The sequence below is a fragment of the Vicia villosa genome, linkage group LG2, assembly GCF_029867415.1.
Source record: "Vicia villosa cultivar HV-30 ecotype Madison, WI linkage group LG2, Vvil1.0, whole genome shotgun sequence".
Classification (NCBI taxonomy): domain Eukaryota; kingdom Viridiplantae; phylum Streptophyta; class Magnoliopsida; order Fabales; family Fabaceae; genus Vicia; species Vicia villosa.
In genome coordinates this window covers 198,441,830-198,458,835 of record NC_081181.1, presented here as the reverse complement: position 1 = coordinate 198,458,835, position 17,006 = coordinate 198,441,830, and the positions used below count along the sequence as shown (strand labels likewise).

At 31.9% G+C, this 17,006-nt stretch overlaps 1 protein-coding gene across 1 annotated transcript; it reads left to right on the top strand.

Moving 5' to 3' along the window:
* The first annotated feature begins 6,336 nt into the window (after positions 1-6,336).
* On the top strand, positions 6,337-11,794 carry LOC131653534 (mRNA-decapping enzyme-like protein). The gene is made up of 8 exons (XM_058923707.1): positions 6,337-6,668; positions 6,750-6,790; positions 6,895-6,944; positions 7,811-7,955; positions 8,997-9,053; positions 9,868-9,994; positions 10,662-11,123; positions 11,283-11,794. The coding sequence occupies exons 1-8, from the start codon at positions 6,510-6,512 to the stop codon at positions 11,334-11,336; spliced, it is 1,095 nt and encodes a 364-aa protein (XP_058779690.1). The 5' UTR covers positions 6,337-6,509; the 3' UTR covers positions 11,337-11,794.
* The last annotated feature ends 5,212 nt before the right edge of the window (positions 11,795-17,006 follow it).

Here is a 17,006-nt window from a genome sequence, read left to right as displayed (position 1 = left end):
GAAAAGATGAGAGATTAGATAAGAAAATAAGCATTAAAAACGTAATTATAACATAATGCAGTTTGGTTCGGTTTGTAAAATATAAACCACAAATCGAACCGCACAATTTATAAAAAAATAGTCTAAACAAATTTGAATCAAATGCGTTTTTTTACGATTTCAATGTGATTTAGTTCGATTTTGTAGTTTTCTATTAGACTGATTTAATTTTGAAGAATCTTAACTATAAGTGTAACTCTCCACCTTTTTCCCGAAGTTTATGTTTATATGTTGCCTTAAATTTCAGAAGAAACATTGCCTAAATTGAATGTATTAGTTGAAGAAAACCTTACAAAAGGCAATTGTTTTTCACTAGGCAAATGTAGTAATGAACTAGTAGTTTTTTTAGAGAGGACAACAAAGGACATGAAGTAAAAGGAGAAAAGGACAAAACAGAAGCAGATTTTTCACGTGTCAAATGTAATTAATTCCCTCCAAATTTCATACCTTTTTATGTACCTCTTTAGATAATATTTCTGTTGCTATTGCCATTGCCATCTGTGGTGGAATATATTTCACATGAGATTTATGTGCTAGGAATTACTTAGCTCACTATTTTTTGAAATCTTGGTTAATAGTTGTAATCTCAAATGATGTTTTTTTTACTATGGTGTCATGAGCTGCGGAGTTTGTTTAATTTTGTTGAGGTGGGTAATCATATATCTTAGTATTTTATATGAAATCCTTTTTACTTACTAAAATGTTATATAATATTTTTTTTTACATTATCAGGTCTGTATACGGAAAACAAATCTATTATTGATCTAAATATTTTTATATACGAGAAATGATATTTATGATCAAATATTTTTGATCCAAAAATGATATATGAGAAAAAAATCTATTATTGATCTAAATATTTTTTATACAAAAATTTAATATTGATCCAAATATTTTTGTAAGTGATAACTAAATAAAAATAATATTTGTATTATTATTTACGAAAAATGTTATTTATGATCCAGATATTTTTATTCAAAAATGGTATACGAGAAAAAAATCTACTATTGATGTAAATATTTTTAGATACGAAATTTACTATTGATCCAAATATTTTTGTTAATGATACCTAAACAAAAATGAAGTCTGTATACAGAAAAAAAATCTATTATTGACCTAAATATTATTATATACGAGAAATGGTATTTATGATCAAATATTTTTGATTCAAAAATTGTATACGGAAAAGAATATATTATTGATCTAAATATTTTAATATACGAAAATGTAATATTGATCCAAATAATTTTGTAAATGATACCTAAACAAAAATAATATTTGTATACGGAAAAAAAGTATATTATTTACGAAAAATGATATTTATGACCCAAATATTTTTTATTCAAAAATGGTATACAGGAAAAAATTTATTATTGATTTAAATATTTTTATATACGAAATTTACTATTGATCCAAATATTTTTGTAAATGATACCTAAACAAAAATCAAGTCTGTATACGGGAAAAAATCTATTATTGACCTAAATATTTTTATATAAGAGAAATGATATTTATGATCAAATATTTTTGATCCAAAAATGATATACGGGAAAAAATATATTATTGATATAAATATTTTAATATACGAGAATTTAATATTGATCCAAATATTTTTCTAAATGATACCTGAACAAAAATAATATTTGTATACGGAAAAACATCTATTATTTACGAAAAATGGTATTTATGACCCAAATATTTTTTAATCAAAAATGGTATACGGGAAAAAATTTATTATTGATCTAAATATTTTTATGTACGAAATTTACTATTGATCCAAATATTTTTGTAAATGATACATAAACAAAAATGAAGTCTGGAAAAAAATCTATTATTGTTCTAAATATTTTAATATACGAGAAATGGTATTTATGATTAGATATTTTTAATCCAAAAATGGTATACGGGAGAAAATATATTATTGATCTAAATATTTTTATATACGAAATAGTCAATTATTTATCTAATTTTTTTCCTTCTTTTTTAACATTTTTATTTAAAATAAATGATGTATCCAAATTCGTCTAACTGAACAATATTGAATATTAACGGAAACTTGAAGTTACTGATTAAAATATTTTTTTATTAACAAGAACATGAAGTTACTTATCACAGTATTGAATATTAACGGGAACATTAAGTTACTTATCATAATATTGAATATTAACGGGAACATAAAATGACCGATCACAATATTGAATATTAACGGGAACCTGAAGTTACTGATTAAAATATTTTTTTATTAACAGGGACATGAAGTTACTGATCACAATATTGAATATTAACGGAAACCTGAGGTTACTGATTAAAATATTGAATATTAACGGGAACATGAAGTTATTGATCACAGTATTGAATATTAACGGGAACTTAAAGTTACTGATTAAAATATTGAATATTAAGGGAACATGAAATTACTGATCAAAACAGTGAATATTAACGGGAACATGAAGTTACTGATCACAATATTGAATATTAACGGGAACCGAAAGTTACTGATTCAAATATTGAATATTAACGGGAACATGAAGTTATTGATCACAATATTAAATATTAACGGGAACATGAAGTTACTGATCACAATATTGAATATTAACGGGAATCGAAAGTTATTGATTCAAATATTGAATATTAACGGGAACATGAAGTTACTGATCACAATATTAAATATTAACGGGAACATGAAGTTACTGATCACAATACTGAATATTAACGGGAACCGAAAGTTACTGATTCAAATATTGAATATTAACGGGAACATGAAGTTACTGATCACAATATTAAATATTAACGGGAACATGAAGTTACTGATCACACTATTGAATATTAACGGGAACTTGAAGTTACTGACTAAAATATTTAATATTAATATGAACACGAAGTTATTGATCAAAATATTGAATATTAACGAAAACATGAAGTTACTGATCAAAATATTTTGAAATTAACGAGAACGAAGTTACTGAGCAAAATATTAAATATTAACGGGAACATGAAGTTACTGATCAAAATATTGATTATTAACGGGAACGTGAAGTTACAAAAGGCTATTTAGACACAATTTAATTTTGGTGATTTCAATTTTGTTCCTGATTTTTTATAGATACAATTTAATGTTAATTGTTCTTATTTTTTTCAACAAAATGTTAATTACTTTTAATATAATTTTTTTCTATTAAAAAATATACATCTGAATCAAATGCGCGTCTCGTACCAGAACCCGTGCGAATGCACGGGTTTGTTACTAGTTTTATATGAAATCCTTTTTACTTACTAAAATGTTATATAATATTTTTTTAAATTATCAGGCAAAAAAAAAAATTAACATAAATATTGTGATTTAAACAAAGTTTTATTTTTATTTTTGTTTTGTCTCATTCATGATTTTGGTATCTTTATTTTAAATCTATGAGATTTTAGTCTCTTTAAAGTTTTGATTTTTTCTTCTATTTATATACTTTGAAATTTGAATTTTAATAATTTAATAAAGAAATGTTTATGTGATAAAATCAGTATGAATTTTGGACTTTGAATTCTAAACAAGCTTTATAAACTTTGAATTCCCACCAATCACGATCTAACTTATAATACATCATGTCTTCTCCTCATACTTGTAATTTTGTGAAACGAAATTTTTTTCACCCTTCAAGTCATCCCGAGGCCTTTTCCAAGGAGATCTGCCCCTTTAACTTTTTACTACATGGAAAATTTCTCTATTACCATCTCTAATGTTGTTCGAAGTGGATCTTGAAAATCTTTGTGTATATTAACTTTTCACTCATGAACTTCGCATATCTCATCTTATTTTTACAAAGAAGTCGTCCTATTTTTCAAGGCCAAAAAGTCTTAATTCAAGCCTATTTACCTTTTAGATCACTTCAATCATGCCTCACGTCCAAAGATTGACTTTGTCAAGTATTGTGCTCTCATATCCTCTAGCATCCTCTAGATCAAAAGCCAATAACTCACTATCATCTCAAGGATCTCCACAACTCTCGAAAAATATCTAGGCCTTCCTATCCTCAAAGTTAAAGTTAAGAGAAATGAATTCAATTTCTTTATTGAAAATACACAAACCTATTTGGCCTCTTGAAAAAATAAAGTTTTAAACAAGTCTCATATGTCCCTACCCTCATATGTTCTTACCTCTAACTTGTCTTAGTGTATGCAAACCCCATTGTTCCACAACAACATTTGTGATACAGAGACTCAGTGACTTGTAATTTCATATGAAAAGAAAGTAGTAACACAAACATCAACTTGGTGGATTGAGAAAAAATTGTTCTCCCCAAAAACATGGATGGCCTAGGAATTCGAACAATTAAGGATGTAGACACTTTTGTCATTGTAAAGCTAGTTTGAGGTAGGCTGCAAGTAACAAATATGTTATGTGTTATGTGTGATTGTTCTCTATAATATGTATGTATTTTATACTCCAATTCTTCTTCATTTGCCACTACAGGTCCACCCACGTGAAATTCCACAATAAAAGCTAAGAATATGGTCAAAAATGATATTATTTGGAGGGCTAGTTTTGGTTTATCATCTTATTTATCCAATAATTAAACCTTCCTTGGCCCCCTTGCTGCCATTGTCCTTTGTGTTTATATTTACGATATAGCTCTAATCGTGAAAGACACTTGTTCAAACAAACTTCCTCACCCCAATCTTCAATTCACCACATTATCCTTAGATGTTTCTATAAAAGTAAGCAATAAGAATCTCAATATTAACAGTAACACATAAGACACTTTTGTTTGGCATGACCATGTTAATGGAAACTATACGACAAAAAATCAGTTACATGTAGCTTCTTATAAACATAAAAAGAGACATTAATCATCACATAAATTCTAATCATTCTTGGAAGCTCTATCTCTCAAGAAAACAAATTAAATTCTTGTTTTGGCTCATCATGCACAACTTTATTCCTACTCTTAAAATGCTTTAACATTGTAATATGAACACTGCGACTTTATGTTCTTGTCGTGGTTTGAAAAATGAGATTTTTTTTCATTATGTATGAGATTGTAGAGAATCCTAAAACCTTTGGCTAATGTTAGGGTTTACCAATTCATATACTTTTTTTTTTACGATTTATGATGATAACAATTAGCTTGTAAATGACATGTTAGACGATCATTCTATTTTTTGTCGCATGAATTTGGCAGCATTGGAAGAAACGGAATTTTTTCAGTAACTGCTATGTGTCATCCATAAGGGCATCCCAATTGCTAAAGTACGAGTTTCAACGATTCACTTTGTTACACAAATTTCTTATTTTACAATAACCTTACTGAGTCTTCCACCAACAGGTTCCACAAATATGTTCTATTAATTCAAGACATCAAATATAAATTACGTGAGAACAATGGACTCAGATCACCAATACTCTCCAAACAACCAATCAATATGTCTACTTCATGATTAAATTGGTGCGTATTTTAATCAAGATTTTCTAATTCTCACATTTTCTCCTCTGAACTTTAACCACATCGACGCTACGAAAAGTTTCTACATTTATAATTAATTTATTCGTTATGCTTTTTTTTTTTTAATCCAATAAAAAACAATTAATGTAATTCCTGTACTATTATTGACCATAATTATGTGATAATTAAACAGGTTTAATTTCAATTTTTTTTATCAAGATATAATTTCAATGTTAACTATTTATAAAAGAGAAAAGTTAAGAACAATTTTTTTAGATAAAATATATATAAATTTTATTATTTTATGTGATATTCATTTCTAAAATTTAGGGTATGTTTGGATATCACGAAATGAACGGAGCGGAATGGAATGGAGCGGAGTGGGATGGAGCGGAGTGGAACGGAGCGGAACGAATATACCATTTCATTGTTTGGAAATTTTAGAACGGAATAAGACAAATTATTCATTCCGCCCAAATCGGAGGGGAAGGAATATGGTGGTAAGTGATGGAATGGAATGGAATCCATACCACTCCTTTCCGCTCCCTCCATCCGTTTTTAAATTATCCAAACAACAAAATATCATTTTATTCCATTCCATTCCGCTCCATCCGATTCCATCAATCCAAACAAAGCCTTAAAGTGAAGACGCATATGTGTCTTCCTTAATAAAAAACCTTAATAGAAAAAGTGAGTGCCCAAACAGGAGTTGTTGTTGTGATATGTTCCGTGCAAGAAAATTAATCTAAGACACCAAAAAAGACTTGTTCGGTAATCATCATATCACTACAAGTACAAACTAAAACAAAAATAAAATAAATAAATTAGTTGGAAGGTTATTTCCGTAATTTCACCATGTTTTCTTCCCGAACAAGCTGAGTTATACTCAACACGGTTCACCTGCATTCCATTGCGTCGCGCTCTCTCTACGTTTCACCCTTCTCTGTTCTCTGTGTCTCTGAGAGAGAGAAGGAACCTAACCCTAACCCCCAAATTTCTAGGGTTTTTTCTTCATCGCTCATTCATAGAATCGCAATAATGTCTCAGAACGGTAAATTGATGCCGAATCTAGACCAACAAAGCACCAAGCTTCTTAATCTCACCGTTCTTCAACGGATTGATCCTTTCGTTGAGGAGATTCTCATTACCGCTGCTCATGTTACCTTCTATGAGTTTAACATCGATCTCAGCCAATGGGTTCGCAATTTCTCCCTTTTTTTATATATTTTCTCTCTCTACTTAGTTTCTCTCTCATCGGTCTCTTTTATTGATTTGCAGAGTCGCAAGGATGTTGAAGGATCCCTCTTTGTTGTTAAAAGGTTCGTTTTTTTAACGGAATTAATGAGTTCCATGATCCGAGTGTTTTGATTGGAAATTTGTTTTCAGCTGAGGTTAATTGTGTTTTTTCTGTTTTTAATTTCAGAAATATGCAACCACGATTTCAGTTTATTGTGATGAACCGTCGCAATACTGGTGAGTGAGTCTATCTGATTTTGGTTGTGAAAATTGAAAACTTAACATGTGTTTCCATTTGGATTATTTTGTAAATTGGTCTATAGGAAGTGAGATCAAAACCCTGTGGTTGAATCGGTAATGCTTGAATTGCATGCTGTTACATTTTCTGTTAATGGTCTGTCTGGCTGCATAGATTTCTGTTTTTTGCCTAGGTTGTTTGAAATTGGTGTTCAAGTATAATTTCTTGAGTCAGATTTTGGTCTTGGAATATTTAAGTATGTAGTTATTATTGTAAAATCACGACAGTCTTGGGTATTAATACATTATTTTTTGTTGGTAGGTAGGTATTCTTTTATAATGAAATTTTAGGATTGGATTTCAGTTTGGCTATCAGCATTCCACTTTCTGCATCTTGCATTGAATATTTAGAAGTGTTGTCAAATATTTATGAGTTGAGTTCCAAACATAACCTATTTTTAAAATAGAAAACTAAAGATTCAGCGGGTATTACTTTTATATTCACCCTAATTTTTCAATACTTAAACCATGCATTCCCTCTATTCCCTTTTATATTTGCATGCAGCCTGCCTTTTTATTTATGATTGACTTATTTCAACCATTATGTGGCTTCCTCTATTTTCCTGCAACACTATCTGCTATTTCATATAGCAGTTTTTCAATACTTTGCTATTTTTTGCAACCATCTATCGATGACACTGAATACTGATATTTAGAGTGTTGTGAATGCAAAAATTGTGAATATGTCTTTTAGATATTGTTTTAAGGATTGAAATAGATACTTTGGTGATACTTGATGTGTTGGTGATGGAGCACTGATAGTGTCCATGCATGTATTTAATCCTTGTCTATGTTGGCATAAGCAGAAAATTTGGTGGAAAACCTCCTGGGGGATTTCGAGTATGAAGTCCAGGTTCCATATCTATTGTATAGAAATGCTGCTCAAGAAGTGAATGGTATTTGGTTCTATAATGCCCGTGAATGTGAAGAGATTGCAAATCTTTTTAGCAGGTATTGTTTTCAGGTTTTGGCAAAGTTTTTAGCTCTGCAGTGTTTTTGAGTAATCAAGAGAGAATACCTCATGTTCGGATTAGCTTATTTTGTTTTCAAAATCACTTATAATGAACACATTATTGAGAGAGATTTAGAAAAAGGACAAATCAATATCTTCCTATATTTTAAGCAAATCCAAACATGTTAGTAATGTTTTGAAACTTGATGTGTTAAGTGTAGGAAAGTTAGCTAATACAAGTAGATTTGCTAAAATATTTCTAGACGGTAAAGAGTAATTTATGGTGAAAAGCACTTCACCATTCTCCTTCTGCAAGTTAAATACCAATATACTATATCTATTAGGTTTTGAATGATATCTGATGGATGATTGAACTCAAGAGTTACCGACCAAAATGTGGTATTTGTTTCGTATGACTAGGAATCCTGAAGTTCGTTGATGTTATATCATTAATGCCATATACACTGAACTAGTTGGCTTTTGTATGTTCAATAACTTACTTCGGTGTCTAAACTTTTGAGCATTTCCCTGGATTGCAATTGTATTTTGATATAAATCTTTAACACTTCACTATGCACCTAACTAATATTTATTGTCACTTATTTGAGAATGGGAAAAACCTTGCATTTATCTATACTAATATTCTATCGCAGTGATGATTTCCTTTTAAAAACTGTAAAATATAATAGAACTGTACTTGTGGACACATGCTTAGGATAAGAAAACAGAGTTCAAATATTTCCTAGTAAGTTATCTGTGAAACGGAAGATATTACTAATAGAGAGATAGAGTATTGAATTATATACGTTATCGCTGTTGTTGTTAGAAAGGCATATATAAGCACAAATTTGCTAGTGACGGTTTACAAAGGTATACAGATTATATTTTATAGTTAGGGATCACTTTCGTCGATGATGTCAGCACGTATCTAGATTGATATGGAATTTCATAAAATCATCATTAAATTCCCACCTCAAAGGGCTCACATGTGCATCTGCTCATCCTATCTTTATATTCACTTATATTTGATAATTTTTCAGGATCCTTAATGCATATACCAAGGTGCCGACGAAGTCAATGGTGTCTACTACAAAGAGGTAATAACGTGCTTCTAGCAACACCTGATTGATCACCCATGAATGGTGGGGCTGGTTTAATCCAAAGTATTCTATATCTTAGTCCTGTCCCATTCAACTCTCCTAGTACATACATCATGTTCATATCCATATACCATGGATTATCCCTCTTTGTTGCATATTTCATTTGCATGTTCTGCCTGATATCTATCTCCTGTAATTCTACCTCAATGGATCATGCATATCTTCCCAACATACTATCATGGATCATTTTGTGCTTAATTCTATGCCTATTTATATCATGCATAATTTATGGATATATAATCACCACTTACAGGTGGATATATAATTAGCTAATTAGTTGCAACTCACACCTTGGGCATTTTATTATATATTATTATTATTATTTTGGTTGGGAAATGGGATAAGTTCCTTAATTTGTCTATTTTTGTGTCATTTGTATAATATTGTACAGATTGCTTGCAGTTAACAAGACAGAATTCTGATTTAATTTTTTCTTTGATTCTCTTTCTACCGTTGTTGTTTTCCAATGGAGTTGCCATCTTTGTTATTCAGAATACTGGCCACCATGTTGCATTCTTATATTTCTTTTTACTTTCTTTTTTTTTTATGCCTTTGGATAATCAATTTCTATCTTCTTTTTCTCCGTAGAATTTTTTTTATTATCCCCATTAAGAGATTTCTACATCAACTGTTAGTGATTATTCTGTAGTAGACAGATAAATTAAGTATACGTACGTTGTCATATATTTCTGCACTCTGTATACTTTGTATTCAGGTAATGAAGCCTTGCTTACATCTATTGCTATTGCAGTGAGTTTGAGGAACTGGAAGCAGTACCAACTATGGCAGTCATGGATGGTCCTCTGGAGCCATCATCATCAACTACTTCCAATGTAGCTGATGCTCCTGATGATCCATCCTTTGTAAATTTCTTCAGTGTACGTACCATTGTGAATAATCGTCTTACCTTTATATTCTTTCATCTTTGTTAACTTTCTTGAAATGGTTTTATATCTTGCATGCTTATCGTGATTGTGTCCTTTGGTTCCCTGGTACTTAATTTAAGTGCTCCTCATTTTTTTAATCTTAAACTATATTCATGTAAAAGCAAAACATTTTCAGCTATGTCCTAGTAGTAGTCTTCTCTGTGTGTTGCTGTTGTTAGAGAATAAATGAATTGAATTAACAAAGGCATACTTGAAAGGTTGACTGATTGAAAACTACAAGACAAATTTATTCCAAATATGTCTTTAATTCTTCTTTCTTTCAATGCATCTGCCGGTTTTAGTATCTGTGACATTACACACAAATTTCTTTTTTGGATCTATATTTTGAACTGGAACTCCTTTGCCTGTCCATTTTGTTACACACACTTTTTTCTGTGCTAGACTTGTTTTGACAAGTTTCAGGGCTATAAGACCCACTAATGAGCAGCATTATGGGGCTCCATTTATGATCATTTTCATAATGTAGCATTATTATATTACCCCTGATTCTTCATAATTCAGCACATTGTGATATTAGTACAGAAAGTTTATTGATAAGTTGAACATTTGTAATTTGGTTCCGACCAGGTCGATTATTCCTGATACTTTATTATTGCAGGCAGCTATGGCTATCGGAAATACTTCAAATGCTCCAATCACAGGACAACCTTATCAGTCTTCTGCCACAGTTTCTTCTTCTGGGCTAACTCATGCTGCTACACCCGCTCTGCCAACCTTGCAGATACCAACTCTTTCAACATCTCCTTATATTCCCCAGCATGATGCTCCAGAGTCCATCAACATCAGCAGCCGGGCCACAAATCTGGTGAAGCCTTCTTTTTTTGTCCCTCCCCCTTCTTCTGCATCAATGATGTTACCCCCTGTATCTTCATCCGTACCTACTGCTCCTCCTCTTCATCCTACTGGTACAGTACAGCGTCCTTATGGTACTCCAATGCTACAGCCATTTCCGCCTCCGACTCCACCAGCTTCACTAACTCCTGCTTCTTCTCCCTTTCCAAACTATGCTCCAGTTATTTCTAGAGAAAAGGTCCGGGATGCTCTTCTGGTGCTCGTTCAGGTTAGTTTACTTGCTTGGTACCTGTTTATGATATTTTGACGATAAATTTGTATAGTCTTGTAACGTACTAGTCCTTAGTAAGAAGCATATATTAACATAATTATTTTTCTTGGTTTTCCTCTCATTTTCTAATTTCTTTATTTTTTGATTCCATGATAGGACAATCAGTTCATTGATATGGTTTATAGAGCGCTGCTGAATGCTCATCAATAATGACTTTCAAGAGGTGTTTAATTCTGGAGAAATTCTTTTATGGGCTGAATTACATTTTCTATAAGTTTTAGGCCAGGCTTTAAAAATCATGTCCTAAACTTTTAAATCTTTCAGTCATAACAATAACAATTTGTAAAATCGATTCTGCATTGTGGCTACCATTTTGATCTTGCTAGTTTCCTGAGTGTCATAATTCAGTTTGCTACAGGCAGGAAATGACGAAGATCTGGATGAGTAGTTATAGCAATACATAATTGATTTCACAAATCATTATGTGGATTGATTGAAACTGATCTCAAGGCTATAGGGGTGGTAAGGTTGTTATTAAGTCTTGTTTATTGTGTACTTTATTAAATTGTTATATGGTAAGACGATTTTGCATAGCATCTTTTGTTAGCTTTTTCATTGAACATGTACTCTGCTGTATAATGCAAGTAGATAGTTAGCCTCTTTGTTAATGGATTATGCAGCAGCTGAGAAGCATTTTTTTTTTAATGGATTATATGTGTAGGATACATACATGAAAAAATCTAATAAATATATCTATTTTACAATGGTCTTTTAAAAATGGTCTTTGCTAGATGGTTGCATATTGAAGTATTTTGATGTAACAGACTAAACGTTGCATTGATTTTCCTTTTAATGGTTCATAGATTGTAGTTGAAAAAAGTAGTGTCCACTTTTTTCTATTATTAATAAAAATATATTTATTTTTGTTGGGTTGTCAATTAACTATATGCATTCAATCTAATTACATAAAAATGGTTTTTTTATTTTATTTTTAGGTTAATCAAACTTCACTTATTTAACTGTTAATCCTCTTTGTTTGATCTTCAAAATCCAAACTACAAATTCTTACAAATTGGGAATAAACAAAAACAGAAAAGAAAAATTACTCGACAAGGTCTCTGATGGTGAGTTTAAATGAGGGTAATTCAAAATTTTTTAAGGAAATTTAGTATTCTAGTTAAATCAAATGTTTTAATTGAATTTTCTTTGTTTTTAAATTATTTTATTTTGGGATAAAGAACTATAATTATTCAATTATAAAATTTTTCAGGGTCATTTTAATAAATTTTATGATTATAGATCAAATTTAAAATTTGGAAAATAGGAGTTAGTTTGCAAATTTGAAAACTTGAAGAGCTCGATTTGGGAATTTCGACCATGGCTAAAGGTTATATTCTGGATTGATTAGCATGAAGTTTGGTTTCATGGAAGCCATTACTTTTTGAATTAACCTTTGCAAGTTTCATATGTCGAAGTAAGATGCAGTCTCAAGTATATAATTGGAATGTTCCTAAATATGGAGAAGTTTGCTTCGACAACCACGTTAGATGATTTCACAAAGGGGTTCGAGCGGGAAAAATTTGAATTTAAACTAGCGTCTGTTCGTCAGAAGAACACGTGGTGTCATCAGGAAAAGCCTTTCGTTTGAAACATCGGACGTGACATTCATCTATGTAGAGACCGTTAGGGTCGAACTATTATAAATAGGAATCTTAGATTTTAAGATTGGTGTGTTTTGCATTGTATACTAAAAATCATTCAAAAACTCGATGTACCGGAGCGAGAGAAAAGAGTTTGTGATTATGTACGTATGAAAACACCATGGTTTTCTTTACTTTAAAGTCATTTGCAACTTTACTTTTTCCAGTCTTTTGCCATTTACTTTCCTTTACTTTAGTTCTTTACATTTTGTCGAACTTTTATTTTTTGTGACTTTACAATTCTTGCAAATCTTTAAGATTCAGCCTTTATACTTTACTTAATGTTTTTGTCCAATATTTTATAATCAAAGTCTTATTCTTCATAATCAGATAACACTCAATCCTTTCATAAAGAAACCTTATTTCTTCAATAAACAAGAATCATGACAATGTACAAAGTGAACTTAGAATTGACCATGAGACACATGTCCTAGGATCAATCTAGGGCCCGTTTATTTTGGCTTTGTTTAAAAATGATTTTTATAGTGTTATCAAATTTTGTGAAAATTTTTTTACAAAGAAACTTTTTATAAAAGCTTCAAATGAAAATCTTGTTTGAATAGTTATTCTTAAAATGTGATTTTAGGTATCTCATCTATTTATGGGGAAAAAATTGGATATCAAAATTTCAAAAAATCACTTAATTTTGAAGCTATTTCAAATAGATTTTCATAAAAATCATTTTCGAAATACGACTTTTTGAAAAATTATGATTTTGACAAAGTTTTGGTCTTCAATTATGTATGTTTATGTTATAATAAGATGTTAAAATTAGTGTTTCATTTTAGAAAAAATGAATATAAAAAAACTTGTAATATTTTGAAAAACGATTTTAGAAAATCTATTTTAAAAAATACAAAGAAAAAAAATCCATTTTTTAAAAGCTGAAACAAACTGGCCCCTAGTCGATCCTCTAAGTTATCAAATCATTCAGTTTAGAAGACTAACGGTTGTTTGTCAGAAATTACTGGTAAAGAAATTGGCACGCTCAGTGGAACGGTGTCGAAAAGTGTAAAGATTTATAAGTTTCGTTTGTATTTGCTTGTGTCTGTAGATTTATGATAAACCAAGACCTTGTATGAACCTTAGGAGTGGTAAATCCACTAGCAGTTTACAACCAATTCCTAAACAAAAATATAATAGAAAAATGGCTAATACCGCCAGTGATCAAGGGGGATAAAATCCTCCACAAGGATCAGACACGGTTGTTGCAAGTTCGACCGATGTTTCGACTTCCATGTCTGGATCCCAATCCATGCCTACATCTATAGGATCCATGGCCATAAATAGTTCTCAGACCATACCCACATCCACGGGTTCTATGGCTACAAAGGCTTCTATACCAATGTCCACAGGGACAATACCCACAATTGGCTCGACCACTGTGCCTCCTTTTGTAAGTACAATAGAAATCCCAACAAATATTCCAAGTGGCTTTTTTTTTACAAATTTTGGAAATCAGGCACAACCTTTGACCCCTAGGCCACCAGGTTTTAAGAATTTTAGACCTTGGAGAGAACAACCATATGGAATGCCAGCCTCTTTTATGGCAGGATTACATAATGGCATAACCACTTACAAACAACCTAGTATGGCCACTTTTTCGCCAATACATAATGTTGGTTCTGTGGGTCGAAGCGCCCAGAACCAAGGTCCGTCGAATCAATTGCCTACACTGACAACTAATAATCAGGCAGCGTTTAGGCAGCAAATGGACGCCAGCAACCATGATATGGTTGGGGTTCTTGCTAGAGAAATAAATACTATATTTTTCCCTTTAATCCAAAATGTCAATAGGACTAATCAAGAAAATACACAGTCCTATCAACAGCTATCAGCGCAAATGGCGCGCATTGTAGACTTTTTTGGGGATCTCCAACCATCAGGACAACGTAGGCGAAACCAGGTAGGGACTCAGGAAGAACAAACTATTAACCAAGTTCAACCACCCATACAGAATGTTGTTGAAAGAGACATGGGGCAAGGGTAGAACGACAAGAAGTTCAACTGCAAGCCCCTGAAGAGCAGCCAAGAGAGTAGTAATGGTTAATAGGGATCAAAATGTTGACGAAGTCATCCATAGGGTTAGACAAAATAACATGGTGGCGTAAAATAATCTAACTGCTATGATCAAAAGGATTATGGCTAATAATGGCCTAAACACAGGGCTTCGACGCCCAAACTATGCATCTCCTATAACAGACCTTATCTTATAGATAGGGTTACCAAGGGGTTGCAAAATCCCCAAGTTTACAAAATTTTCAGGAGACACTAGTGAATCTACTATCGAACACATAGCCAGATATTTAACAGAGGTTGGGGATTTGGCAAACAATGAAAATTTAAGGATAAAGTATTTTCCTAGTTCATTAAAAAAGAATGCATTCAAGTGGTTTACCACATTGCCACCTAGTTCGATAGATGCATGACCTCATTTAGAAAGAATGTTCCATGAACAATTCTATGTAGGGCAGACTAAGATAAGTCTGAAGGAGTTAGCAAGCATCAAAAGAAAGTTTACTGAACCTATAGATGATTATCTGAATATGTTCCGTTTGTTTAAGTCTAGATGTTTCACTATAGTTCCTGAACATGAACTAGTCGAAATGGCTGCAGGAGGACTAGACTATTCGATTAGGAAAAAGTTAGACACTCAATATTTAAGAGATATGGCTTAATTAGCAGATAGAGTTCGACAAGTCGAACGACTGAAGGCTAAAAAGGCTAGAGCCAATAAGAATTATAAAAAAGAAAGGGTGGCCTATGTCGAAGCCGAAGAGGAAGAATTCGAAACCTTTGATGATGCGTATAACTTCAAGGAAGTCGAAGTGGATTTGGCTGAATTAAAAGAGGCACCCCCATACTCTTGTAAACTGCTCACACCTTCCAATGGATGTAACTGTGCAGGGGCGATAAGCAAATGGTTCTATATAAGTACTTCAAATTCATTGAAAGAAAAGTGATGACCTATGAAAGAGAACAAGCATCTCGGAAAAGGGATTGTGCACCCATCGTATTAACTGCAGATCCTCTTATCTTCATCTGGGGGAAAAATTAGCCTACCACTCGTAGAACCATGTCAGTCCCTTGAAATATCTCAATCGACCATCTTGGTCGAATTTAACATGATGACCATGATTAAATATGTTCTAAAAGAAACAAATGCATGTAGAACACAACGAACAAGCAAGCTCGAAACATTTACTATCTCATAAACACTAGAAAAGGAGAGCGAGAGCAAATGAGAACGTCAAATGATAAAACTCAGAAGAAAGAGTAACCAAACATGCAAGGCTAATGAGAAATTTGTTTGAACTTGATCCAACACTTGAATAAAAACTCTTATTGAGATAAAAGAAACAAAAATTCCCCTTTTTGTTGGTCTATAGCACCAAAAAAAGGTAAATTGACGCTTCAAAAATGATTTATACACTGCTCGAGAACTAAGGATTGTACGATCAAACTATACTAGTAATGGTGGAGATCTTCTCGAGAAGAGTTCAAAAATATTCGAGTATCCTAAAGAATGAGAAACATCATTGCTAACTAGTGTAGGGAGACATGTTAACCATTCCCAACATCATAATACATCTTAAAAAGGAGGAATTTAATGCACTTAGTCCCAAGAGCGGTGACATCCTATCAAAGGCGTCCATGTCCACGTACTCTGTGACCACATAAAGATACATGTCACAAACCCTCGCCCTACAGAGCAGAAACAATGGCTTGAGGACAATTGTTTTGGGCCGTCCATAAGGCCCGAAAAGTGATGGCTCAACAATTATCCGAGGCAATGTTTAATGTATAATAGGTGGACTCTTTACTCAGGAGGAGGAGGAGGTAATATCACGCGAGTACTCTCTCAATCATCTAGATCAATATGACGACTGACCGCATCTCACGCTCCACCACACACGTCCAATTTCTAACCATTTATCCTATTTAAAGAGGAAAAAAGTGTCATTTCTCAAGTATTCAAATCATTTTTCATTCAAACTTCACTTATAGTTTATACAATTATACAAAAAAATTTGCAATGAAAATTATTTATACATTTTTTAATAAAAAATCATTTATACAAATTTTATAAAATAAAATAAAAATCTCTTATCTCACCCATGAGTCTCTTACACCCCATGCACATTGCCAAAAATGACCTTCTGCTTCCGTAGATGTACCT

Excerpts from the sequence above, each read along its gene's own strand:
- LOC131653534 (XM_058923707.1), top strand. The coding sequence starts at position 6,510 with ATGTCTCAGAACGGTAAATTGATGCCGAATCTAGACCAACAAAGCACC. Across the intron at positions 7,956-8,996 it reads ATTGCAAATCTTTTTAGCAG|GATCCTTAATGCATATACCA; the intron begins GTATTGTTTTCA and ends ATAATTTTTCAG. Across the intron at positions 9,995-10,661 it reads CCTTTGTAAATTTCTTCAGT|GCAGCTATGGCTATCGGAAA; the intron begins GTACGTACCATT and ends TTATTATTGCAG.